At 39.7% G+C, this 22,894-nt stretch overlaps 3 protein-coding genes and 2 non-coding genes across 8 annotated transcripts in view; 3 read left to right on the top strand and 2 right to left on the bottom strand.

Annotated features, from left to right (window-relative positions):
- Positions 1 to 20,012, bottom strand: part of S6KL (S6 Kinase Like) — a 46,600-nt gene extending 26,588 nt beyond the window's left edge. The window contains exons 1-9 of one of the 3 annotated variants that reach the window (XM_067347522.1): positions 19,869 to 20,012; positions 19,317 to 19,459; positions 19,070 to 19,164; positions 18,689 to 18,968; positions 18,525 to 18,609; positions 18,346 to 18,453; positions 18,100 to 18,258; positions 17,803 to 17,891; positions 14,056 to 17,717 (exon numbers count right to left, since the gene is read on the bottom strand). In XM_067347522.1, the coding sequence (XP_067203623.1) occupies positions 17,568 to 17,717; positions 17,803 to 17,891; positions 18,100 to 18,258; positions 18,346 to 18,453; positions 18,525 to 18,609; positions 18,689 to 18,968; positions 19,070 to 19,164; positions 19,317 to 19,373 (1,023 nt within the window). In that variant the 5' untranslated portion in view covers positions 19,374 to 19,459; positions 19,869 to 20,012 and the 3' untranslated portion in view covers positions 14,056 to 17,567. Of the gene's footprint in view, positions 1 to 14,055; positions 17,718 to 17,802; positions 17,892 to 18,099; positions 18,259 to 18,345; positions 18,454 to 18,524; positions 18,610 to 18,688; positions 18,969 to 19,069; positions 19,165 to 19,316; positions 19,460 to 19,868 lie in introns of those variants that run through there. The other 2 variants (XM_012363388.2, XM_012363397.2) reach the window with 2 other exon arrangements.
- Positions 7,663 to 14,876, top strand: LOC105670059 (neurofilament heavy polypeptide). Of its 2 annotated transcripts, none has more exons than XM_012363376.2 (3): positions 7,663 to 7,957; positions 12,078 to 12,634; positions 12,909 to 14,876. In XM_012363376.2, the coding sequence occupies exons 2-3, from the start codon at positions 12,086 to 12,088 to the stop codon at positions 13,917 to 13,919; spliced, it is 1,560 nt and encodes a 519-aa protein (XP_012218799.1). In that variant the 5' UTR covers positions 7,663 to 7,957; positions 12,078 to 12,085; the 3' UTR covers positions 13,920 to 14,876. The 2 variants fall into 2 exon arrangements, with proteins under 2 accessions (XP_012218799.1, XP_067203621.1); XM_067347520.1 differs by lacking the exon at positions 7,663 to 7,957 and adding an exon at positions 11,789 to 11,816.
- Positions 17,261 to 17,334, top strand: TRNAN-GUU (transfer RNA asparagine (anticodon GUU)). Its single transcript has one exon. It is a non-coding gene; the product is annotated as a tRNA-Asn (tRNA).
- Positions 17,603 to 17,674, bottom strand: TRNAW-CCA (transfer RNA tryptophan (anticodon CCA)). The gene has a single exon. It is a non-coding gene; the product is annotated as a tRNA-Trp (tRNA).
- Positions 20,013 to 20,168: 156 nt separating the features above from the next.
- On the top strand, positions 20,169 to 21,965 carry UbcE2M (NEDD8-conjugating enzyme UbcE2M). Its single transcript, XM_012363363.2, has 4 exons — positions 20,169 to 20,469; positions 20,538 to 20,632; positions 20,804 to 21,010; positions 21,223 to 21,965. Exons 1-4 carry the CDS (start codon positions 20,367 to 20,369, stop codon positions 21,361 to 21,363), a joined length of 546 nt encoding a protein of 181 aa, XP_012218786.1. The 5' UTR covers positions 20,169 to 20,366; the 3' UTR covers positions 21,364 to 21,965.
- The last annotated feature ends 929 nt before the right edge of the window (positions 21,966 to 22,894 follow it).

Genomic DNA, 22,894 nt, shown 5'->3' with positions numbered 1-22,894 from the left:
AGGTATTGACGGTCGTGTCGAGCGCTTCCTCTCGCCGCCTCGGTCGATTCGCAAAATTAGAAATCCACAGCTATTCCTGGATAATGGGATCGTGTGTGCGTTTCGTCGTCGTCGTCGTCGTCGTCGTCGTCGCGCGCGCGCGGGAGGGAGAAAAAAAGGAGCTTCGACCGTCGCTCGCGCGATTTGTGGGTCAGGGAGGCACGAGAGGAGGCGAAGGAGGAAAAGAAGGCGACAAAAGGAAGAGACAGACCCGCCGCTGTCGGTAGGACGCGCCAGGACCGCTGTTATCTGGGTTGCCACGCGTCGTCATTATTTCATAATCAACAGGAAAAGTTCACGCTCTTCCAACGATTTTTAGCACAAAAATGCTCCAACATCCGCGCTCCCATTATATTATTTTAAATAAATTAATGTAATTTCAGAAAATAAGTAAGAGGGAGTTTTTATTTCAAATTTGCGTCACAATTTCCCGTTCTCTTAATTATTTTATAAAGTTTATATTTCTGCAATTTTTTGAATTTACTTTTCTTCTTTCTTCAATAAAGTAAAAAGATCGGCGCAAAAGTGAACTTGTTCTTTTTATCATTTAAGTGTCTCTAATTATAAAATAATCGATTACGAAATTCTGTAAATAGATTAAATTCCGACACTGCGGCTCTGCGGTCAGGGCTGGCCAATATTGTATCATTAATTAACGTAAAAGTAGACGATGACGACAGACATTCCGCCAGCTACAACCCCGATATCGCGAGCCACCTCCCATGTGCCACCACCGTGAAAACCGGATTGAGTTTGGGATAAAATTAGGAGTCAAGTAGTCAAGGGCGACCGGACCTGCCTAAACGTTGGCCTCTCGATCACTGCTTCTTCTCTCCCTTCCCCCACGTCCTTTTCTATAATGTGCACATTCTTTGCTGCCACGGCAATAACTCACAGCTCGTGCTGTTTTGTGGAATCCCATAACAACATTGGAGAAGATCTTGAAATAATCGCTGTTAACGAACATCTCCATATTCCTACTTCAAGATTCTCTCGCAAGGGAAGAGCTCGATATTGAAGAAACGCGCACGGTTTACTTCGCGTAAACAATGCAACACGAGGAAGGCTCACGTGTCTTTAGCCAGACCACTCTCACGGTTGCACAAGAGAATCCTTTTCAGATCTTACATCTCCTCGCAAAGGAAGATGTGAAGTTTGCAGAAGTATACGCTATATACTGCTTCAGCGAACAAAGTGCAATAGAGAGATCACCATTCTTGCAACAGGCGTCTTTTTGTTTCTTTGACGACTTCATATTTTCATACTTTTACCTTTTAACGCGCGATTGTCTTCATGAATAAACGTGGCGCGAAAAAGGGAGCGAGTCGCATGACTCAACGCGACAAGATCAATCGAGCAGTTTGATAAAATCCCAGACACAAGTCAAAAGGAAACGCGTAACGCGTTGCACGAAGGACGCACGGCGATACCTCGCTTTTAACAAGGCAGCTATCGGTATCGGTCGACCAACGATGATTCATCCGCGACCGCGAATCACCGATTGTTAAACGAGAATCACCGGTTGTTAATCGCACGCGCTTGATTGCCAAAGGTGATTGAAGAACTTAAAGCTTCTCATTTCGCGGCTTTTACAGAGAATCGCGCACTGACGCGTACAAGATGGTTGCATATCTTAAGTAAGTCATTTAGGTGTGCGTGTTGGATGTCAATCAATGGCGATTGTAAAAAGAAGACTTTTCAATCAGACTCAGAAACGATGCGGGATGTGACGTAAGCTGAAAACTTCATTTTTTTTTATAGAAAGAGAAGAGTAATTTTATCATCAAGCAGTATGCAACGGAAAAATACACTAACAGATAAAACAAGATAAAGACCTTATCGTGCAAAAGATTTATAAAATTCATACTTCGCAAACGCTAACTTTAAGAATTAATTGATGATTCGAATAACTTTGCGAATGTAATAATTCGTGCGTTATATTTTATAAAAAAATAAGTCATTATAAATTACTATAAAAAATAATATATAATATTACACATAATACAATTCCAATTTGGAATGTAACTGTAATGATATTTCATTTCATTAAAAGAGATTTCTCGCTACTACAAGACGGAAAATTTGCTCTCCTCTCTTTGTGCGTTCTTGAATTAAGCGTGACGGGAACGTAAACGGAAGTGTACGGTAGGGTATTATCCTTCGTGCCGATATTACAATAGACAGTTGTTACACATCGTTTACGGCGCAATAATACAGGTGCGATTTTCTCTTATGCGGTATCGAGCGCGTCATGCGGTCGCAGTTTAATGACGTCCTCGGTGCACCTCGCGCTAAAACTCGCGCATTGCTGACAGTTCGTGATTCATCAGCGATGAGCCGATTATTTAACAAGTCCATTATCATCGTCGCGTGCGTAAACAAAAAATTGTCTGCTACCGCTTCGCGGCCGTAAGATATCACTCGCAAATTTTCCATTTGCAAAAACATTGCGCGATAATAAAACAGCGGACATAATGAAATAAGTGTACTTAAGGAAAGTCAAGTCCGTGGCATCATTGCTTTTGCGGAATAGCGCGGATCCAGCGCGTACAACTCGTACCTTTTTTTTTTTATATGCGGTAATAAAACTCCGACTTTATGGGCATACAACGACAGCGTCCTTGATGCGCGTGCTCAACTGTGAAAAATCGCGTCTGTGCCAATCAGTATTGTACCGGGGATGAACGGGCAAGAGAATGGAAGGGTAAAGTGGCGTGGCGAATCAATTTAACGGGAATTACTCGGAGAGTTTCAGGCTTTCGTGCAATATGACGAATTCTTGCGCGAAGGAAAGAATTTTCCACCGTCTCGTAGAAAGAAATTCTTCCTAATTAATTCGAATAATAATATTCCATATATTTACGCAGCTTCCATTCTAAATTTAAATTAGTATATTATATGTATTATCACGTGTTATTTTTTACGTGTTTCAACATGAATTCTTTTAAACTATAAAATAAAAAATTAAATATGTTGTGTACTATCAATATATTTAAGATAGCAATGGCCTCCCATTACACGTATTGGATAATTACCTTTAAATTATAGATTTGTTTACAAATTCAAAATTAATTATGCAGAATTTAGATAAAAATATGCCATGATATTTAAAATCTTTGACAAACTTAGATAATTTCGTATAATTTTGACGTTCATCCTCGCGCATCAGATATCCTTGTTCCAATTCGATAATTTAAGTAGAATATTCATTTTCAACCTCGCGTCTTGAAGGAATCGTTGTCCTTCGGATGCGCGCGCTCGCGTAAAAACTTTCCAGAGTTAATATGCAAAATTCGCGAGCGTGACATGCGGAGGTGCCGGACGTAATTAGTGCCGTTAAAGAGACATCGCAAAGGAACGGCGCCTAGAACGCCATAAAAAGTGATATAAAAACATCGTATTTTTCCCCGGAGAACCGCGATTACGCTGCAATAATCGGTATTGCAGTAATTATACCACAGAAACGAATCATACTAAAACTCCCAGCGGCACATCATATCTATTATTGCGATCTTCTTTTACGCAATCTCGTAACCGAATAAGATGAGTTTCGAAGAAGAAGCGCCTTGTTCTTTCCTTATTATTTCAAGAAGACAGACAAATAAAAGCGCATACGTTAGCGTGATATAACCGCTCGTGCTACTTTTATCAACTGAGAAACGGCTTTTCTTAGCGAAAATTTAACCGGCAGTTAATTAAGAGTCATCCAATCTATTTTTTAGCAAACAACAACTTAATAAACGCGCATTATTCTAACGGTAAGTATGTAACGGTTGAAAATCGCTGGTTGTAAAGTAGTCACTGCCTCAGTAACAACTGCGAGAATCCAGGAAGACGGCACGATGCTGCAAAACGATGTATCAAAGAGAATTGCGATAATATTGGAGAATGTTACGTGTTCACCCGCGAGTGATGTTCTATTCTTAACTGATAATTGCGAGATCAACATTTGCAATCCCCGAGTGGAATAAATTGACTGCTAAAAAAAAACCCACTTTAATAAATAATGAATTTCAATTCGTTCAGAAAGCAAAAACACGATTTAATTTAGAAATAAAATAAATCACATTCAACTTTTTCTATAAAAGCAAAATTTAATCTATTTTTCAGCTTCTTTGCTTGCAAGACACCTATTAGAAATGATTTAAAGCTTTCGTGATACGCTTGAAATCGAGGTAGCGAATCTTATAGGTGAGGTCATCAATCTTGGATAAGCATAATACTCAGGAGATTTAAATCGTGAATTATTCACGATTCTATTAATTTACGAGCGTGCCTAAACCAATATGCGAGTAACGGGTGTTCGAGTTTGGATAGCACTAAAATATTTTAATATGAGCAGAGGAGAATTATCGACAAGTGTTATGTCAATTAAGTTTGAACATTAAAATGGTTCCGATCGATTGGCGCCGGTTTATTATACAGATTTTGGACGACAAGAATGTAAGGAATTCTCATGTCGGATTTAAACGACCGTGATGATAAATCATGTACGAGGTACTTCAGCTACGTGAGCTCGGTAAATTTAAGGAGGTTGAGTAAAGATTGAGCGCAAATATGTTTAAGAATGATTTAAGATTACTGCGTCGAGATCGCAAAAATCGCAATAATGATCTTGATCAGTCATCTTCGCAAATTTCAAAGCTTGAATAAAAAATGAGAAAGAATTGAATATTAAATAAATAATTAGTAATAAATCATTTTCAACAAACAATAAACAAATAAGAATGAAGAATAAAATAGTAATAAAATCGACTTTGACCCAAATTATATTAGCAATCCGTATTAATTAAATTAGCTAAGTGTACCTTGAATTTTTATCTTGATATTATTCATAAAATTTATTTTTTTATCAGATACAATATTATAGTCGCAGCGACTTAAAATATATAATTATCAACTACTATGAATCAATTTTAAAACGTGATACGACTGATTTACTGGCAAGATGGCAAGATGTAAAATATTTATAGCAGCATCTTATGTAACAGAGATTAAACGATCGTATTTTGATCGGAAAGCAAATCATTGATAGCACAATAACAATTGATGAAGAGAGAAAATGAGTTAAGTACTTCAGCTGTGATAATTATTCGATTATGAACTGATATTTTAATAAAGCGATTAACAATTTTGAATAGGCAAATGTGCGACAATACGTACGTGACGGAATGATATGTAAAACCGACGGTTTACATAATGTCCTTATGTACATACGCACTGGCGCGTGTATCGCACGCGTGCACGACTCATCGAGCGTTCCTCGATGAGTCACGGCGACGAAGAAGATGAAACAATTTACCTGGTGCCTCACAGTTTATCAAGTTCAACATATTTACAACGCGTAAAACGATACACCAGCATTTCTGTAATGGAAAATCTGATTAAAAAATGATAAAAAAAAACTGTAAATAACTACATGACACCTTGAGGAATCACATTTATCTTTCTGTTTACTCAAATATTTGAGAAAATTTACTTATCAACAAAAGTTCAAGCTTTCTTACACTTGTATTGTCTTCTGAGCGCTTTTACGGAAAATTTCAATTTTTATTTCTTTTAAGCACAAAAAATATACTCCCTCTTTTATTGATAGTTATATATTACATAATTTTACTGGGAAATGTACGACATTTTTATGCGATACTTTCGACAACAAAACTAATCAAATTCCTTTTCGCTTACAAATTAAAAACAAAATAAGATAAAACGCTAAAATTTACACATTTTCGATTATTTAGCCATGTCGAGCACGTGCGGAACGATTTGTTTACGCTCACTGAAAGAATCTTCGCCACAAATGAGGATAAGACAAAAATTTGTACGAGGAAGATACGTCTTCGAGTCAAGAAGGTCATATCATAATAACTCCACAGTCGGGAAGACAACAGTTTGATCACTTAAGACTTCCTCTAAATTTACCAAGAAACGCCGATTAAATTTTTAAGACCACGATAAAACATAATGCAAACAAAATATTATTTGCATTTTATTTTCGTAATTGAAAAGTTATTGCACTCTCATCTTTTTGTCGGTTTTTTTAACCAGCAATTCGATTGCGAATTGAAGAAAACAAATGCCGATTAATCCGGTTTAAATATATTCAAGGTTAGTTCGTTTTACACTCTATCAAAGCTTGTATTGCCCTGCACTTCCGCTCGATATACTGAATGGTCCCAAATGAATGCTTTTAAAACACAAACGCGACACGTCATGCCGGCATGCGACGTGTACAGGTGCGTCCTGAACAACTAGTCGAGCAAGTATGGTACGCATGCATATATAGAGAATAATTTTCCAAAAGTGCTCTATAGATATTAAATTGTTGCACATAAGAATTGATAGGGAAATCCTATATCTAGTCACGCATAAGTATTTCAAGGTTCTTGGTTCCATTCGACGATGATTCAATATATATGAGAGAATTGCTGTTAAAAGTTCCATAACAAGTGTATAATCGTTGGTTTCGGTCGAAACTGGAAATCGTAATCTCAGAAAATTGTAAGACCAACTTTTCCGTAGAGAATTTCCATTATATACATTTCCATAAAAAAGAAACTATATTTATGTTAAAGCCACGCATATCATGAATTCTTGCACTGGTATCCCGCACTGCTATAATGTAATGTATAATAATGAAGCAAGATATAAAAGTATAAATGATAGAGATAAGCGAAATGTACTGACAATGGAATATGCTTTAGAATCCTCATTTTCTACGAACGCATGAAAATATTTTAACAACCAAAACGCAATTATAAAAGTAAAAAAATAAATTTAGAAGTTTTAAAGAATATTCTAATTTTTCAGGCTTCTTCTTTAAGTAATTTTTTTGTTCTTTCAAATTTTTTATATTATTCTCGGCACTCTCTGACCAAAAAATCCACCGAATGTTTATCTCACGCTAAAAGTAATCTCACGATCCGAGTAGAACTCGTCTTTAACTGCAAATTAAATTATCTTTACGAATAAATCGAGAAACTATAAGCCTTTAGATACTCTAAATTTAAAGTATCCCAAGCTCTTTCTCTGAAGCTTTGTAAATACAAAATCAAGTAGTCAAAAATAATTTTCGCAAAGAAAAACGAGGTTAAAGGAAAATTTGCACATTCATGGTTTCGATATAAAGGGAACGATATAACAGTTGAAAAATTATCGTAAGACAATTGTTAATACTCGACGCTGAATGTATGTATACAACGCTCGCAGTTAAAAGGTTCGCCCAAGGCGTGATCGCAGTGGGTCAGCAACACGCGTTGCAAATCCATGCCCGAACTCGAAGATCTCGGGACTTGGTACGCAAGTACGTACCGGGTGTAAACGTGGGCCAGAACGGAGAAGAGCGAAGGAGTCGACGAACAGGCCGAGATCAGGCAGAAGCGGGCGAGAGTGAGAAGGAGGAGGTAGAAACGCGAGAAACGGTGTAGGAGGAAGAGAAAGAGAGAGGAGGCGGAGGACAAGGAGGGAGATAAGGTAGGCAGAGAGTCCAAGAAGGGCGGCGAAGAGACGACTGAAAGAGGGGCCCCTCTCGGTGGAGCTCCATCGGCGTGGAGGGTCGGGGGCCCCTTGCACGATCCTGGCCGCGAGCACGGGTGGGTAAATGGGTATATAAGCGGGGCCCCGGCGATTCCATCTCGACACACGACCCAACCTTCATCCCGATCGCCAACGGTCCTTCGCAAACGAGCGTAATCGCACGCGCGCGAAAAAAAAGAGAGGGAAGATAGATAGATAGAGAGACAGAGCCCCCCGCGTTTTTTCGTTGACTCCGATCGTTCGCGTCGATCGACAGTTCGCGCGAACCGGTGAGAGCCGAGAGAGAAGACAGCAAGAGAAGCCGAAGAGGAGAAATCGCCGCCCGTGCCCGACGCCGATTCGTCTGGCAAGAGTTTCTCGTTTACGGAGGAGAGAAAAAGACGTGAGTACACACACACACACACAAGCTCCCTTTCGCTGAGTCTTGCAACCCTCGACCGAAGAAAGCACGTCTCGCCGCGATCTTTCGGCAGGAACGCGATGAGTCGGTCGGTCCCCGTGGATTAACCGACTGATTGCCGACAACTTTCAGACGATCGATCGATCGATCGAGACGCGAGTTTCTTCGTCGAGTAAGGCAACGTTATCGTCGCGCAATTATTCTCGTTGTAATAAATTTTCTAATCGATTGCGCAATTGTCGAGTAAAATCTTTTCACTTTTGACCTCTCGCTATTTCGCCTTCGATCGCAATTGAAGTCGACAAAATTTTCCACGGCTTAATTCCGAAACAAGTTACATGATAGACTTTGCTGGGCGAGTTCAAAATGAAATTTCGAGTCGGAGTGACATGTGCGGCCGATAGACGCGGTTGGTTGACTCGGAACGATCATTAGTCTCGCATTAGTGCGCGGAAGATTTTTTTCGAGACTCGTGACAAGTTACGCTTCTTTCGCAATACGCGTAGGATTCGATACCAAGTCGACGGCAATAGAGACAGTTCTGAAAGTGGAGCGCGATAATGCTATTGTTCGCTGTTCGCGCTGCTATTCATTCGTTCAATTAGCTGAGGTGCGGCAAACTGGGATTTTTGAAATGGTAAATGACAATAAACGCCTCGACAAACTCAATTTTTCGCTATCAAACACGATTGCGATCCATTCGTTATTAAAATGTCATCTTGTATTAAAAACGAATTAAAAACCCATCATTTGTAACCGTAAATTTTTTAATATTTAATTCAAAGATAAAGAGCTAGTTTTAAAAGTCTAAATTAATGAAACCGATAAGTATTGCCATTAAAATCGCATTAGATATATTATCATATTCAGCACAATTAATTTCTAATAAATTCAAATTTATTAAATACGAGTTTTTCTTATTCTTTTGTGTTAATTCTTTGATTACAATATGCAAAAGTCTTTTTGAAATTACTGACAAACCAATAATGATATCACAAATTAATTGCAAAAAGCTTAATCTTGTATCAAAAGCAATCGTACGTTTCTAATAAAATAATTCCTCATTTTTAAAAAGAATTATTGGTTTTATATCTGTTTTACAAATAATCTTCGCTGGTCGTATTGGAGTGTTCGTAGCTGAAGGGTTAGTAAGAAAATATTAATTCATGAGCGATTCAGCGTTTCATATCTCAGGATTTCGGTGTTAAGAGGTTAAAGGAAGGGAAACGCTCGTACGTCGCTCGCGTGCAAGCTACGCTTCGTCGTCGCCATATACATAATTTGTAGATTTCTCAAGGAGCAACCGTGCGCATTTGCGTAATTTCGCATTTCCCTCCCGCGGCGCGCTCCTTTCCGACCCTTAATTAGCCGGCTTAATCTGCCAATCTGTGAATTACCTGCGCCGCGACATTATCTCGAGGTCGCCAACCGGCGACTACCTTTTCGCAATTGGTGAGCATCGATTACGTCTCAAACAATCTCTATTTAAATCAACAGAATCTCACTTAGTAAAATTCTTCCTTGCGTAAAGACGTAAAGAAGAAACGAGAAAGTCAAAACAAGACGCAATACATTTCGCGACGCAACAGGAGAGCGGATTTCGCAGATTCAGATTGAACTCGCGGTTTCAGATTAGACGAGCGAACGTCGCTCTTTCAATGCGCCGCAATCAGGAACCGCGGGGCTAAAAGAACGAGAAGAAAGAGAGCGAGGAGAGCCAGAAGGCTATAATCATTGACGTTGGAGTGCTTGATGGCGCGCGCGACTTCTTTGTAAGCGTGGTACCATTATTACATCTCTGATGATCTTGATGAGGTAATCGGCGTCCATCATCTTTCACAGGCATTTCCTGCGTCTATCGACCTGGCCGCTGACCGCTTGTTTGTATTCGCAGCGCGATCAACGCGCGTCGCCTTCGACTCCTTTCATCGATTCCTTCGGCGAATTTCTTGCACCGAAAATTGCGCGGAACGGATGATTGCGTCGAGCGCGCGTACGTCGTTCGATCACGTCAATATATAGGAACTAATTAACGAAATGTACGTAACGCAAGGATAAGTCGACGGTGCTTGAGTGGACTCGCAATTAAATTTATTGCGACGTGCGCCGTGCATCCGGCATAATTATGCACGCTATAAACTTAATGCCATAGAAATATTTGGAGAATTAAATTTCAGTTCTGCCGAGTCTCACGCGAACTTGCGATTTCTTTATCAAAATTTCTCTCTCGGCAATTATCATTAAATCAAAGTCGGCCTTCGCAATTATATATGTAATTAAAAATTATATACATATTTTAATTCTGCGTGCAACACGACGCTTCTGTCGCGAATGCGAACGCGAATGTAATTGTTGATATCAACGAGAGCCCGATTCGCTTTCTATCGCAACGCAAGGTGGTTTCGGCGATATTGCCGATATCGGAAGAACCAAGGCAGTTGCAGCCGTTCGCCGGCTGTAATTGCATTGCCAAACGCGAATTTACGTCGGTCTCGTCGTAAAAACTGGATCGTTCTGTCCGCCCTCCCGTCCGTTCACTGTCCTGCGTTACTACGCCTCGTTGTTCCCGTCTCTGTCGTTACTCCTCGCCATCTTTTCCCTCTCGATATTCCCTCTGGTAATGCATTCCTGTTTGCCGCAACATTTTCGATTGCACGACGCCGCGAAATCTCCGCTTTCGAAAAGTAAAATCACTATTCATTCACGCTAATTAAAAATCTTCTTTACTCTCCGTGCTTTTAACATATACAATTTTTCCGGTTATTGCTAATTAAAATATTTCTTGTACGATCGACCATTTTTTATTCACAGTTTTATCAAAAACTTGTTTCAACATTATGTGCCGACGTTATAATTTTTAATTAGACTAAAAACAAATTCTTTCATAATAATACTTTTTTTATCAAATTTGTATTGATGCAAATATTGATAAGCGGGACGGCAATGCAGATTACGCTTAACTCGAACGTTAATGCCCGTCGATCGGCCGTGCCAACCCGATGACGCGTAAATGCCGCGCCGTTTGTCTCCGATTTCACGTACGCCTACTTACAAACGCGGAATAGTCTCGTGTTTCGTTCGCGCGGAGTGTCGACGCATTTTGCGACGCAGAAATCGCAAGCTGAAGATTGCATCACGCGAAGTAAATTTATTATCTAAACATTTTGCACCAAGTACAAACATTGCGCATTTAAATCCGGTATTCGATAATGAATCTACGTTCCTCGCAATATTTATTAAAGTGGAGTTTACTAAAAAATTTGAAAAACAAAGCTCAATAGCAATAAGATTTTCCTTTCCAATTACTTACTTAATAAATTATCAACGCCTCAACATTCTTCCGTAAAAATTTTCATCTGAGAAAAACAAGAGATCTATTCTTATTGTTTTACACACTAGTCACGATTTACTCTGCACGCGATAAAAGTTTATACAAGACTATCAAGCATATTCTTTATATATTGTACAAAAAGAGGAGCCAAACGTGCGCGGAGAAGCCGTACGCGCGCGCGTAACGAGCGTGAGGGGCACGCATCCTGTCATTAGTTCCATAACGTTCGCCTTATTCGATGCATTCGGTTCAATGTCACCCGTCCCTCTCCTTCCTGCCGATTCTCCCGTGACAGCCCTGATGTACCGTCCAACATGACTCCCTCCCCTTCCGCAGCCCTCCATGGCTTTTCTGCCTATTAACGATCATAGTTATCGTCCTTTCGTCTCGCGATCTACGATCGGGTCCATTCATACATTCCTCCCATTCATGCTGAACCGTCACTGCGACAACTCGTCCTCACGTCCGTTCGTCTAACTGGAAGATTGCGCGTCTCAATGTCTCCACGGTGTCAGTCCGAGTTTCGTTAGATGTAGAACATTTTCGCAGTCGCTACATTCGCGAGAATTTTCAATTCTAATTTTCACACAAAGATAAATCACTTAACATTGTGATAGAAAATAATTTTCATAATTTCGATGAGATAAAAACCGCGGGGAAATGCGCAATACATCTTCGAATATTATTAATAGAGATGCTATTAAAATCGTCCGATAAATATTGAGTAATTTTTTTTAGTTTGAGTGTCTAAAATTCAGTGTTTTCTTGCAGATATCACGATGATTAAATTCACTGTGGCAATGATGGTGTGCCTGTTGGGGCTGAAAATGATCACTGCTATGCCGCTGGCCGATCACCACGAGGGCCACGAGACGCAGCCCTCCAAAGACCACGTTCTACCCGCCCCGATCGCGTCGCAAGGCTTGAAGTCTGCGGAACCGGCATCGGACGCTGTGCAGAGCATCGCGTCCGCGGCGGAACCTGCGGCTAGCCAGCCAGTACAGCCAGCAGCCGAACAGCCTGCCGCGGTCGACGCGCCTGCTGTGAGGAGCAGCGAGTCCGCCAGCGAAGAGACCCGAGAGGTCGAGGCAAAGAAGGAGGAAGCCCTACAGCCGGAACAAACTAAAGCGGTAGTCGAGGAAGCTCAGCTGCAGCCGAAATCTTCCGAAGAACAAGAAGAGAAGGAAGAGCCGAAAGTGCTGGCCACCGCCGAAGCCGAAAAGAAGCAGGATCAGGAGTCCCTGAAGGGAGCGGCCTCCGAGGCCAAGGAGTCGGTGCAACCCGCGCCGCAGGAGCAACCGGTCGAGCTTCCGGTTGTGAAGACAGCAGTAAGTTTCTTGTTTCCTCAATAATTAATTCTCGCTCGTACAAAAGAAGTTTTCCAAACATTGCAATATTTATGTTTTCGCAAAATCTTTAGAAAAAAATTAATTTTGACGGTGCGCTTTCGACGATATTTATTTTAAATTTATCAACATCCTTTTCTTGCCATTTACATTTTTCATACATTCAAGAATTGATGAGAATAATCTAGTCTTCTCCAACATTCTTTACATCTTCTTGTGAGCTTTATTTTCTAATCTTGTATAATGCGTCTTTCAGGAGGAACCTGTAGCCGTTGAGGGCAAGAGCGCGGAACCGGTGCAACCCGCGGCCGAGAAACCCGTGGCGATCGAGAAGCGCGCCGACGACATCCCCTCCGAGAAGATTGCCAAGGAGGAACCGAAGGAGGAACCGAAGGAGGAACCGATAGAGGAGAAGAAACTGGAAGAGCCAGCGCCGCTGCCAGCTCTGAAGAAGGAAGAGCCGGAAATTCCCACAGTTGCCTCCAGCGAGGAGAAGAAGGTTGAGATTGAGAAGCCAAAGGAAGCCGCCGAAAGCCACATTCACTCGCTCGCACACGCCAAGGTCGAGGAGAAGCCCGACCGCGTGACCCGCGACGCCGAACAGGCCGCTGTGCCTGTTGCCCGCGAACCAACCCCCGTCGCTCCTCAGGAACCAGCTCAGTCGCAGGAGAAATCTGTGCTTCCCGCCGAGCTGCCGCAAGCCCCGGTGGAAGCAGTCAAGCCGGCGGAAGAGAAACCGAAGAGCGAGCAAGTGGAGAAGAGCGAGCAGCTGGAGACGGCGCCTGTCGAGCAGTCGAAAATCAAATTAGAGGAGCCGTCCCAGAACAAGGAGAAGTTAGCCGAGGTGGTGGCCGAGAAGGAGTCCGAGAAGGAAGCGAAGAGCGCCGAGGCTCCCGTGCAGAAGCAAGCGGAAGTGGCCCAGGAACAGCAACAGCAGGAGCAGCAGGCGGTTCAGGAGTCCAGCCAGATCAAACGGGACACAGCGGAAGTGGTCGAGCAGCCTCAGGCAAAATCGGATCTCCCGGTCGCCGAGGAGCCGCAGCCGATCCAGCCGGTGCAGCCGGTGCAGCCGGTGCAGGAACCCGCCAAAGAGGTGAAGGAGCGCTCCAGCGAGTCCTCCGAGGAGAAGATCGCCGACGAGAGCAAGGAGGGCAAGAGCAGCGAGGAGGAGAAGTCCTCCGAGGAGCAGAAGGAAGCCAAACCGGCCGAGGACACTAAGGACAAGCTGCTCCCGGGCGCGGAGCTGCTCCCGAAGCCCGAGCAATAAAGTCTCGGCGCGAGGAGGGCTGATCGACGAGTAACCTCAGCAGCGCGGCAGCAACAGCAGCAGCAGCAGCACCATCTCGAAGAGGAGGAGGACTTCTGCTCTCTCCTTAAGGACCGGGGCGGGCTCGGGTGTCGGCGCCTCCGGCAGCCGAGACGCGAGCTCGTCGCGGGACGATAAGGAGCGAAAGAAAGAGCGAGAGAAAGAGAGCGTGTGTGTGTGTGTGCTTGAGCGAGCGAAAGCGCGAAAGAATGCGAGGCAAGGAGAGAAAGCGAACGAGAGAAAGAAAGAAAGAAAGAGAGAGAGAGAGAAAGAGAGACAAGCACGAAAGAGCGACCCCATCGACCCGATCGATCTTCTAGAGTAGGGTTGTTCGATCTTTACGGCGCACTACGATCTCGGTGGCGCATCTCCCACGGGGAGCACGGCACGACCGCGTGTCGCCGGATACCGTCGGCGGCGTCCACCTGCGAGCGACGTGACACTCGTATCGATCGTACCTTCGATACGCGGTGATCGCGCACCCGCGCGACCCGGCGATGAGAAACGGCGTACACGCGGTGGTTCCGCGGGATGCCCAGCACCGAGTGGCGTTCCCGTTCGTCCCGGTGGACACGGAGACGAGCTCCGATCTGTCCGCGGGGACGAACTCCGTCCCCCCCCCTCTTCCCCCTACCGATCGATAATCTCGCATCCCCCTTATGGACTCCCCATTCCCCCCCCCCCTCCCACTCCCCCTACGTCTTATTTGAGAATTGACGCACTACTGCAAACAGCACCCACAAGCCCATCCTGATAAACTATATAGTAAGTAGCTCGACTCTGTCTTCTTTTTAGAAATACATGTGTCATTATTATTATTATTACGATTTAGTACCAGTACCACTATTATTATTAATATTATTATTTGTATTATTGCTTCATCATCGTTATAATAATAATTATTATTATTACTGTGAATCCTGACGGCCTCGTTTACTCCGTCTCACCGCACCAACCGCCCATCCACAGACTGCTTCGACTTCGATCAGGCCTCGAATTTCGTCGCTCGGAATTTACTGGCGTATTTAAACTTGACATGTAGAACTACAGATTTTCGAAGAGGAAAAGATCTTACATATGTGACAGTAATTGCCATTAGAAATTCTGCTCGGCTCTTGTATGAGCGAATCCTCACCGACGTCTTTCAATTCATACAAGTGCCTTTAAATTGAGACGCGCGTTTGATTAAAATAAAATAACTTCTAATCTATAAGATATAAAATGTATAAAACATGGAACAGGGTTGCAAGTTAAAAATATTGCACTAAACACTCAGGTGTTCAAACAAGAATAATAAATCTCTGAAAATCCTATGTGGTACGCAATACTGTAATCACAAAACTTTCTGTCAATGAAATTCGCTGTTATTAATGCGTATGTAAAATGCCATCTTTATCTTTCTATATTTTAGATTATAATCATCGCGAAGTTTCAAATTGCGTCTATCGACGCACAATTTTATTCGGAAAACGGAACGAGACTTCGATGACGGCATTAAAATATATGAAAAATATAGCTGATTGATGAATGAAATATTCACGAAAAGATCGATTAAAGGGACAAACGAGACCGCCAGAGGCACGGCGACCCACCGATAAATCTCTCGATTTGCACATTCTGCAAATTTGCACTATCGGTCGCCGCGATAAGGCGTATCAGTGCTCGTGTGATTTGTCAATCACAACGTTGCGCTTCAGTGTGACAGAAACAACGAGGACCAGGCGCGATGTAACAAGTTAACGAGTGAGTCACGAAGTAGCACTTACGTTCTCGACGTGCGTGGAGCCGCCATGTACCTACTATGTCAGATACAATAATCGAGAGCTTCCGTCAGCCGGCAAACATCTTCGCACTTCTCTAACACGAAATAACAAGGCACAACGAGCGCGCACCGGCAGCGGATTGAGTAAATGATAATTCCCCTTTAACTTACGACCCTTAGCACTTCACCGTGCCCACAAATTATTTACACACGCGCAATAAGATTCAATGAAACGTGTCTCGTGACATTTCAGGATCTCACAATCGCGGATGTTTCTTCGAACCTGTGATTTCGCGAAAATAACGGACTTGGTGATTTTTATGAGACGCCTAAACACGCTTGCAAAATCTATGAATAGTAAAATGAGAAAGTCTTTGCAAAATAATCTTGCAAATATGTATGGAATTATTAAGTAAGAAAATATCTCATCGATACTTAAGTGTAGGCGAATAAATAGAGAAACATTTATCGCTGCTTTCGCACAAACAAAGAAAACAGCTATTGATTAAAGGAAAAAATGTAATAAAAAAACGCAATCAGAAAAAAATATATATGCTATATGTCACTCTTTTTTTATAAATGCTTAAAAATTTTATGCCGTCTGTCAGGAATAATTCTTTATTTCTTTTTGACTTTAATTTAAAGAATTATTCGGATTCTTATATGACATCTCTCGACGCATAAAAGATTCATCAAGATTTCAGCCAATTTATCAAGGGATTATCAAAGAACAAGTCAATCCGCACATTTGCGGAATTACAGCCGATACCTTTCTATTCTTACGCGAATGCAACTTCATAACGAATCAGCTATTCATGAAAAATGCATAGACTTGCACAAGACTCCTAGCGATCTCGCAATTGCTCGCGAATGTCGCATCCGCATGCGGCACGCCAACATTTCTTCGTGACACGCCGCAATCGCGCATCGATTCATCAAAGGGCGAGCTCTCGTACCACGATGCATCGGGTAGGTGTAAACAAGATGTATAAGGTGAATGGATCTAACGAAATGTCAAGGCGTGACCCAGCGTATGAGAGAAAGAGTTTTGCAACACGCAGCAGCAAGATTGTTTCGTTTTTTCATTGTATATCGCATTTTCTCGTGAGATGTTTAATGCTGATTAAATATGATTATTCGACTCACGCGTCTTGCAATAAACATCAGAATAAGTGAAGTATATTGCAGTTAAATATTAACGGAAATAAAACTTAATTTGACCAATTCAGCTTATTTAAAATTTAAGAGTATATGCGCGTCTCTTTGGCGTTAAATCTGTCACAAGAGTTTTTTCTTTTTTAAACATTATACTACATAACACATAACTAAATTGTTATGGTTGTCAGTAACAAATATATTAAAGTAAATACTGTGTAAAATTAAAGGCAGACTCGAGTTACATGACTCGGTTTCTACACTTTTCCTTCGTTTTAAAATTTAATTTGTCTCTCTATTTAATTAATATTCAAGACAATAAAAATAATCCTACAAAAAGCAAGTGATGCTGCTAACTGCACTTATAAGAAGGCTATACTTAGTTGCCTCCGTGGCGCAATCGGCTAGCGCGTTCGGCTGTTAACCGAAAGGTTGGTGGTTCGAGCCCACCCGGGGGCGATTTATTTTTTTTAATAATCACTATACATTGATAATCGTGTTTGTACTTTTATATTATAACGCTATAGTATAAATATAACGCTATAAAATAATTCTACGACTTTTAAGCAAGCACAACTACCGATATGAATTAGTTTTTCAATTTAACATAAATAATTCAAACACAGTCTATTATATATAATAATAACAAACAAAATAAAAAAAGTTATTATCAAATTAATTACTATAACTTCTTAGAGCTGCACAAAACAAAAAAAAAGACAACTTTTGACCCCGACGTGATTTGAACACGCAACCTTCTGATCTGGAGTCAGACGCGCTACCGTTGCGCCACGGAGTCTTGTGATGTTGAGTGCTTCCAGAGTAATGATAAGGTCAGCTATCTACTTAAAGTGGAGTAACACGACGAAAGCACTGAATTATAGTCATGAAAAAATATATGATACATACTTAAAATCTATCACGTACCTCATTTGTAAGTAAGAAGCACATTAAGACGCCGAGCGACCACCAATCGACCTCCTGTCCATAGTATTCTTTTCTTAATATTTCAGGAGCTGAAAGATTACAATAAAAAAAATTGCGTAAATATGACAAAACAATAAAGAAATAATATTTTATATTATTGATTGATTATATTATGAATTTATATTATATTATTTATATTAATTGATTTTATATTATGAATTGATTCATCAATTATCTGTTTTTAAGCAAATTAGAAACGCAATAAAATACCACATTTCTATTATTATATTTTCTCACCCATGTATTGGGGTGTTCCACATAATGTATTCGTTCTTTCAGTGCGTTGCAGCCATTTGGCTAAACCAAAATCAATAATTATAGCATGGCCATTTTCGTCAAGTAGAACGTTTGTTGTTTTTAGATCTCTATGTACTATGCCAGCATTGTGCAGGAAATCTACATATAATACACATATGCTTTTATATAAATGTATAGATGTCAGATCTTATGTTATCTATAACAAATTATTGAAATTATTCTCACCTATGGCTAACGCAATTTCAGCCACATATATTCTAACTACCTCTTCAGGTAAACAGCCATATTCATCGACTAGTGAAAGTAATTCTCCTCCAGAAATGTAGTCCATCACTGTAATATTTATCTCTGTCACAATCTGCTCAAAAAATTATGTTAAAATTTAACACAGTAACAGAACTTACATATATACAAAGTCTTTCTGCCTTGCCATCTGTGGACAGAGCTCACTACGAAAGGATGATGTCCAACCATTCTCTGTATTGCTACCTAAATATAAAACATAAAATCTATATATTTTGTCAAATCAACAATATATTTATCTAAACAATTTTAAACATGTATGTACCTCCTCTTTAGCTTGTCTAATAGCATTTTCTGCTACTATCATAGCTTTACTAATGACTTTAAGTGCATAAACTTGACCAGTCTCTTGTTTTTGTACTTTGTACACTTTTCCATAAGCACCTTTAGCTATTACATCCAAGAAAACATATCCCGTCTTCAAGGGTATCTGTTTGACTGGAAACTCTGGTAGGAACATTGACTGAAAACGGGGAACTGGCCATACTGTTTTGGAAGATCCAAATGATGATACGTGAGCATCCTGTCCAGCATCTCTGGTCCAACTAAAAATAATATGTGTTAATTCAGTCTTGCTGTTATTAAAATCTATTGTAGACAATTAATTATACGAGAATATATTTTATTAAAATACTAGTCATATTACCTTCTGTGAGAAGCACGAGACCATGATCTTCGTTCATCATTAGAAGCTTGTGCTGCTGTGATGCAGCTTCCACCGAGTAAATCACTGAGGCTATACTGTAAATTGATAATATTATTTTTAAGATAGAGTACACATACATTTAATTATAAAGTATAATGTAAAATAGAGGAAACGCAACAGAAAGAACATTTTTATGAGATATAAATATTGAGTTAGAGGTTAGGATGTATATCCAGATAATACACACCTGACTATCATACTTTTCGTAATTATGATAGCTTCTCTTCGTGTTAGAATTGCCCATCCAAACAACAGTAGTCCAATTGTCGATTCTCTCAAACGACGAATGAGTGATAATTCGAAAGCAGCGCTTTTCGAAACGTCATCCTGCTGTCAAGTTATTTTAAGTTCAAATACCGGGCATATCGCCAGTTCGTTTGCATAAATATTATATTAGTCATTAAACATGCGAATACATACAACGCGCATATAATTATTTCTATGCAAGTTTATTTTGCTAGTTATGAATTAAATAATTAATTATAAATTTGAAGTAATTAAATTACTATACTCGGTATTAATAAACTAGCACATTGGTGTTTATTAGGCTAATAACTAATTAACACATATATGATAAATCGTTATAAATTATAAAGTTAATTGTTACAAATTAAGGTTCTGCTCGCAGCAATAATAGTATACAAGTAATGCGTGACTCATGCATATACATGTAATAAATAACTACTGAAATCGCTAAGACGTAAATCGTGCAGTCATAGCGCTTTTGAATAGATGTTACCTTCTATAGGACGTTTATAATCTCATTGTAATATTTTATCGCAAAAGAAAGATACAACGTATATTCTAATACACGAAGCAAGTGCGCACAATTTGAATTTGCGCGACGTTAAAAATTAAATGTATAGAGTGACATCATATTTCGAAATGATGATCATGCTGACAATGCCATCTTTCGACAGAGAAAAAAAATTGTTAGTCCACGTGTTGATTCTACCGACTGTAAGAAACTGAGAAGAAATTTGTGCAGAAAACATTATTATCGGTATTCGCGACGCCGTGACATCAGCATGCTCACTATCATTCATCCGTCCACGTGACACTAGCCTCTGCACGGCCTGCGCGTATTGTATGTGTGCGGGATCAACCGAGCGATTGATCCCGTAGTGTCAAAAATTATAGGTTTTTAGGTGTGATTTTGTATGCCGTCCGCGACCGCGGCCCAAGTGCGAGACATTTGTATGTTGGCCCGCGTCGGCGTTGAACGCGCGATCTAATTATGATCAAATTATTCTCGTTGAAACAAGCGAAAAAAGATGGCGAGTCACCCAAGGCTGGCACCCAGAAGAAGGCGTCCGCGGCACAGCTGAGAATCACAAAAGGTTTGCACTCAATGTAGCTCGCGACTTACCCTCGTCACTCTCCTTTTACTTGGTATTTACTTTTTCAGACATAAACGAACTCAATCTCCCGAAAACATGCGGTACGGAATTCCCGGATCCTGATGATCTGTTAAGCTTTAAGTTAATCATCTGTCCAGATGAAGTAAGTAAATACTTATCTGGAGCACTTGCAGTATTTGTACAATGTTAAATCAATGTCACTTTTCCCATCCAGGTTGTATATTTCATTATTTACAATACCAATAATCAATGGTAGCTTATGAAAATATTGATGATGATTGCATATGATTAATCGATTGATTAACTGTTTCAGGGGTTTTACAGAGGTGGTAGATTCGTGTTTAGTTTTAAGGTTGGTCCCAATTACCCGCACGAGCCACCAAAAGTGAAATGTGAGACTCAGGTTTATCATCCCAATATTGACTTGGATGGTAATGTGTGCCTCAATATTCTGAGAGAGGACTGGAAACCTGTACTCACAATCAATTCCATTGTCTATGGTCTCCAATATCTATTCTTAGTATGTATAATTCCATTATTACTTATTTGTCATAATTTATAATGTTTTACTAAAGAAAACTATTATTTTTACATTCTATATAAATTTTGCTATCAATCAATATTTGTGTGGTTGTAACCATTATTTATTAATATAATGCTTCTGATAACTTATTTTTCACAAATCATTTTTTTATCTCATCTGAATTGAAACATACATAAATATGATAACAGGAGCCAAATCCTGAGGATCCATTAAATAAGGACGCTGCTGAAGTTCTACAGAATAACAGAAGGGCGTTTGAACAAAACGTAGCAAAAGCTATGCGGGGTGGTTATGTAGGATCATATTATTTCGAACGATGTCTCAAGTGATACAGTGCCTCGCCATCATTCATGTTGTACATGCTCCTTCAAGGACTCACTGTAGGTCAAGAGATCCTGAAGTATGGAATGGGTACAGGACCATACAGTGTCCTCATTGTCACTTGTGTGACATTAACATATTTACTTTCTTTATGTCTTGCCAGGCCTATATACATTTAATTGCACATATTTATTTTTGGTTAATAAGCTTCAACTAAAATAAACATTCATCATTTTCAACAATTATCGAAATGTTTATTGGCCATGGCATTATTTTAGTGAATTTGAGGTGCAGTGTTGAAAGGATTGTAGGATTATAGTTTGACATTTGGCAAATGATAGATGTTACGATGCGAGACATGTAATTATTACACTCGAGTTTGGACCTGAAATTGGGATTTTAGATCCTGAATTTTTAAATCAATTTTGCGTTTTTATAGATACCTTAATATTTATGATATATTTATTTTCTAAGGCATATATAACTCCCATTGTCATTGCTTTTCACCGCAGCATCTATCAAAATTTGATCTTCATTTAAACATATGTACAAGTAACTTAACTTATGTATTGACTGAGAGTGGAATATAAGGCTGTTATGGAACTGCAAATGTTTTGTTTCGATTCTTACAAAGAGCATAATTTTACACCTGATAAAATGTTTTTTTTTTTTTTTTGTAATCTAGCAATAATATACACGAAAACAACAATCGATGTTTTTATGAAACAAGTTCAAATTTATTTCACACTAAGAGAGGAGATAGGTTCGTTTTGCTCTATGTACAAGTACAAACACCTTACAGAGCAGTCGCTAACAATTACGAGATTACAATACAATCGTGAAATTTTTTATACACTACAAAATTTAATTTATTATTTTTCATAATTACACTAAAAACGTTGAAAAGAGAATATATTTTAAACGTCACGCTTGTACAGTCTATGTAAAATAATTGAGCATATCTCAATGTAGTTTAGAAAAATCGATACATGCAAAAATCACAGAAATATCTACAACAAAATGTATTAAATGTGTTACCAATTCTTCTTTCTCGGAATATTTAAGTAATATCATACATGTCCCTCTAATGAATCTCTATATACATTTAAGAATTCACAATAGTGAATAATTGCTGTTTGAAATAAGAAGATAATTATAAAATAAGCTGTATTTAAATATTCAAAAGAAATAATTGTTTTTACTTATTTTTTACGCACACACTTACGCCACAATTACATCAATAAATTTAATATTGCTATCTTTTAAAATGATTTATAGATTTACGCCTTATTTTAAGCTTTATTCAGAGTTACGATTGTAAATTCCAAACCACTACGTACACGTACATTTTGTTTGCTAATTATATTTAATTCGAGAGACAGGTATAAAAAAGAAAGAAATATAAATGCTAATCCACAAACATATATTGTAAACTCCAGAAATAAAGGTCTTGGATAAATAAATAAAATGACAGAAATACAATAGAAACTACATTTTCGGTTTAATAATGAAGTTTCTATAAACTTCATCTATATTAAA

The sequence above is a fragment of the Linepithema humile genome, chromosome 1 (genome assembly GCF_040581485.1).
Source record: "Linepithema humile isolate Giens D197 chromosome 1, Lhum_UNIL_v1.0, whole genome shotgun sequence".
NCBI classification, from domain to species: Eukaryota; Metazoa; Arthropoda; class Insecta; order Hymenoptera; family Formicidae; genus Linepithema; species Linepithema humile.
Note: the sequence above shows the minus strand (reverse complement) of the source record. Positions and strands in the feature narration are given on the sequence as shown.

Excerpts from the sequence above, each read along its gene's own strand:
- LOC105670059 (XM_067347520.1), top strand. Across the intron at positions 12,635-12,908 it reads TTCCGGTTGTGAAGACAGCA|GAGGAACCTGTAGCCGTTGA; the intron begins GTAAGTTTCTTG and ends TGCGTCTTTCAG.
- UbcE2M (XM_012363363.2), top strand. The coding sequence starts at position 20,367 with ATGATCAAATTATTCTCGTTGAAACAAGCGAAAAAAGATGGCGAGTCA. Across the intron at positions 20,633-20,803 it reads TAATCATCTGTCCAGATGAA|GGGTTTTACAGAGGTGGTAG; the intron begins GTAAGTAAATAC and ends TAACTGTTTCAG. Across the intron at positions 21,011-21,222 it reads GTCTCCAATATCTATTCTTA|GAGCCAAATCCTGAGGATCC; the intron begins GTATGTATAATT and ends ATATGATAACAG.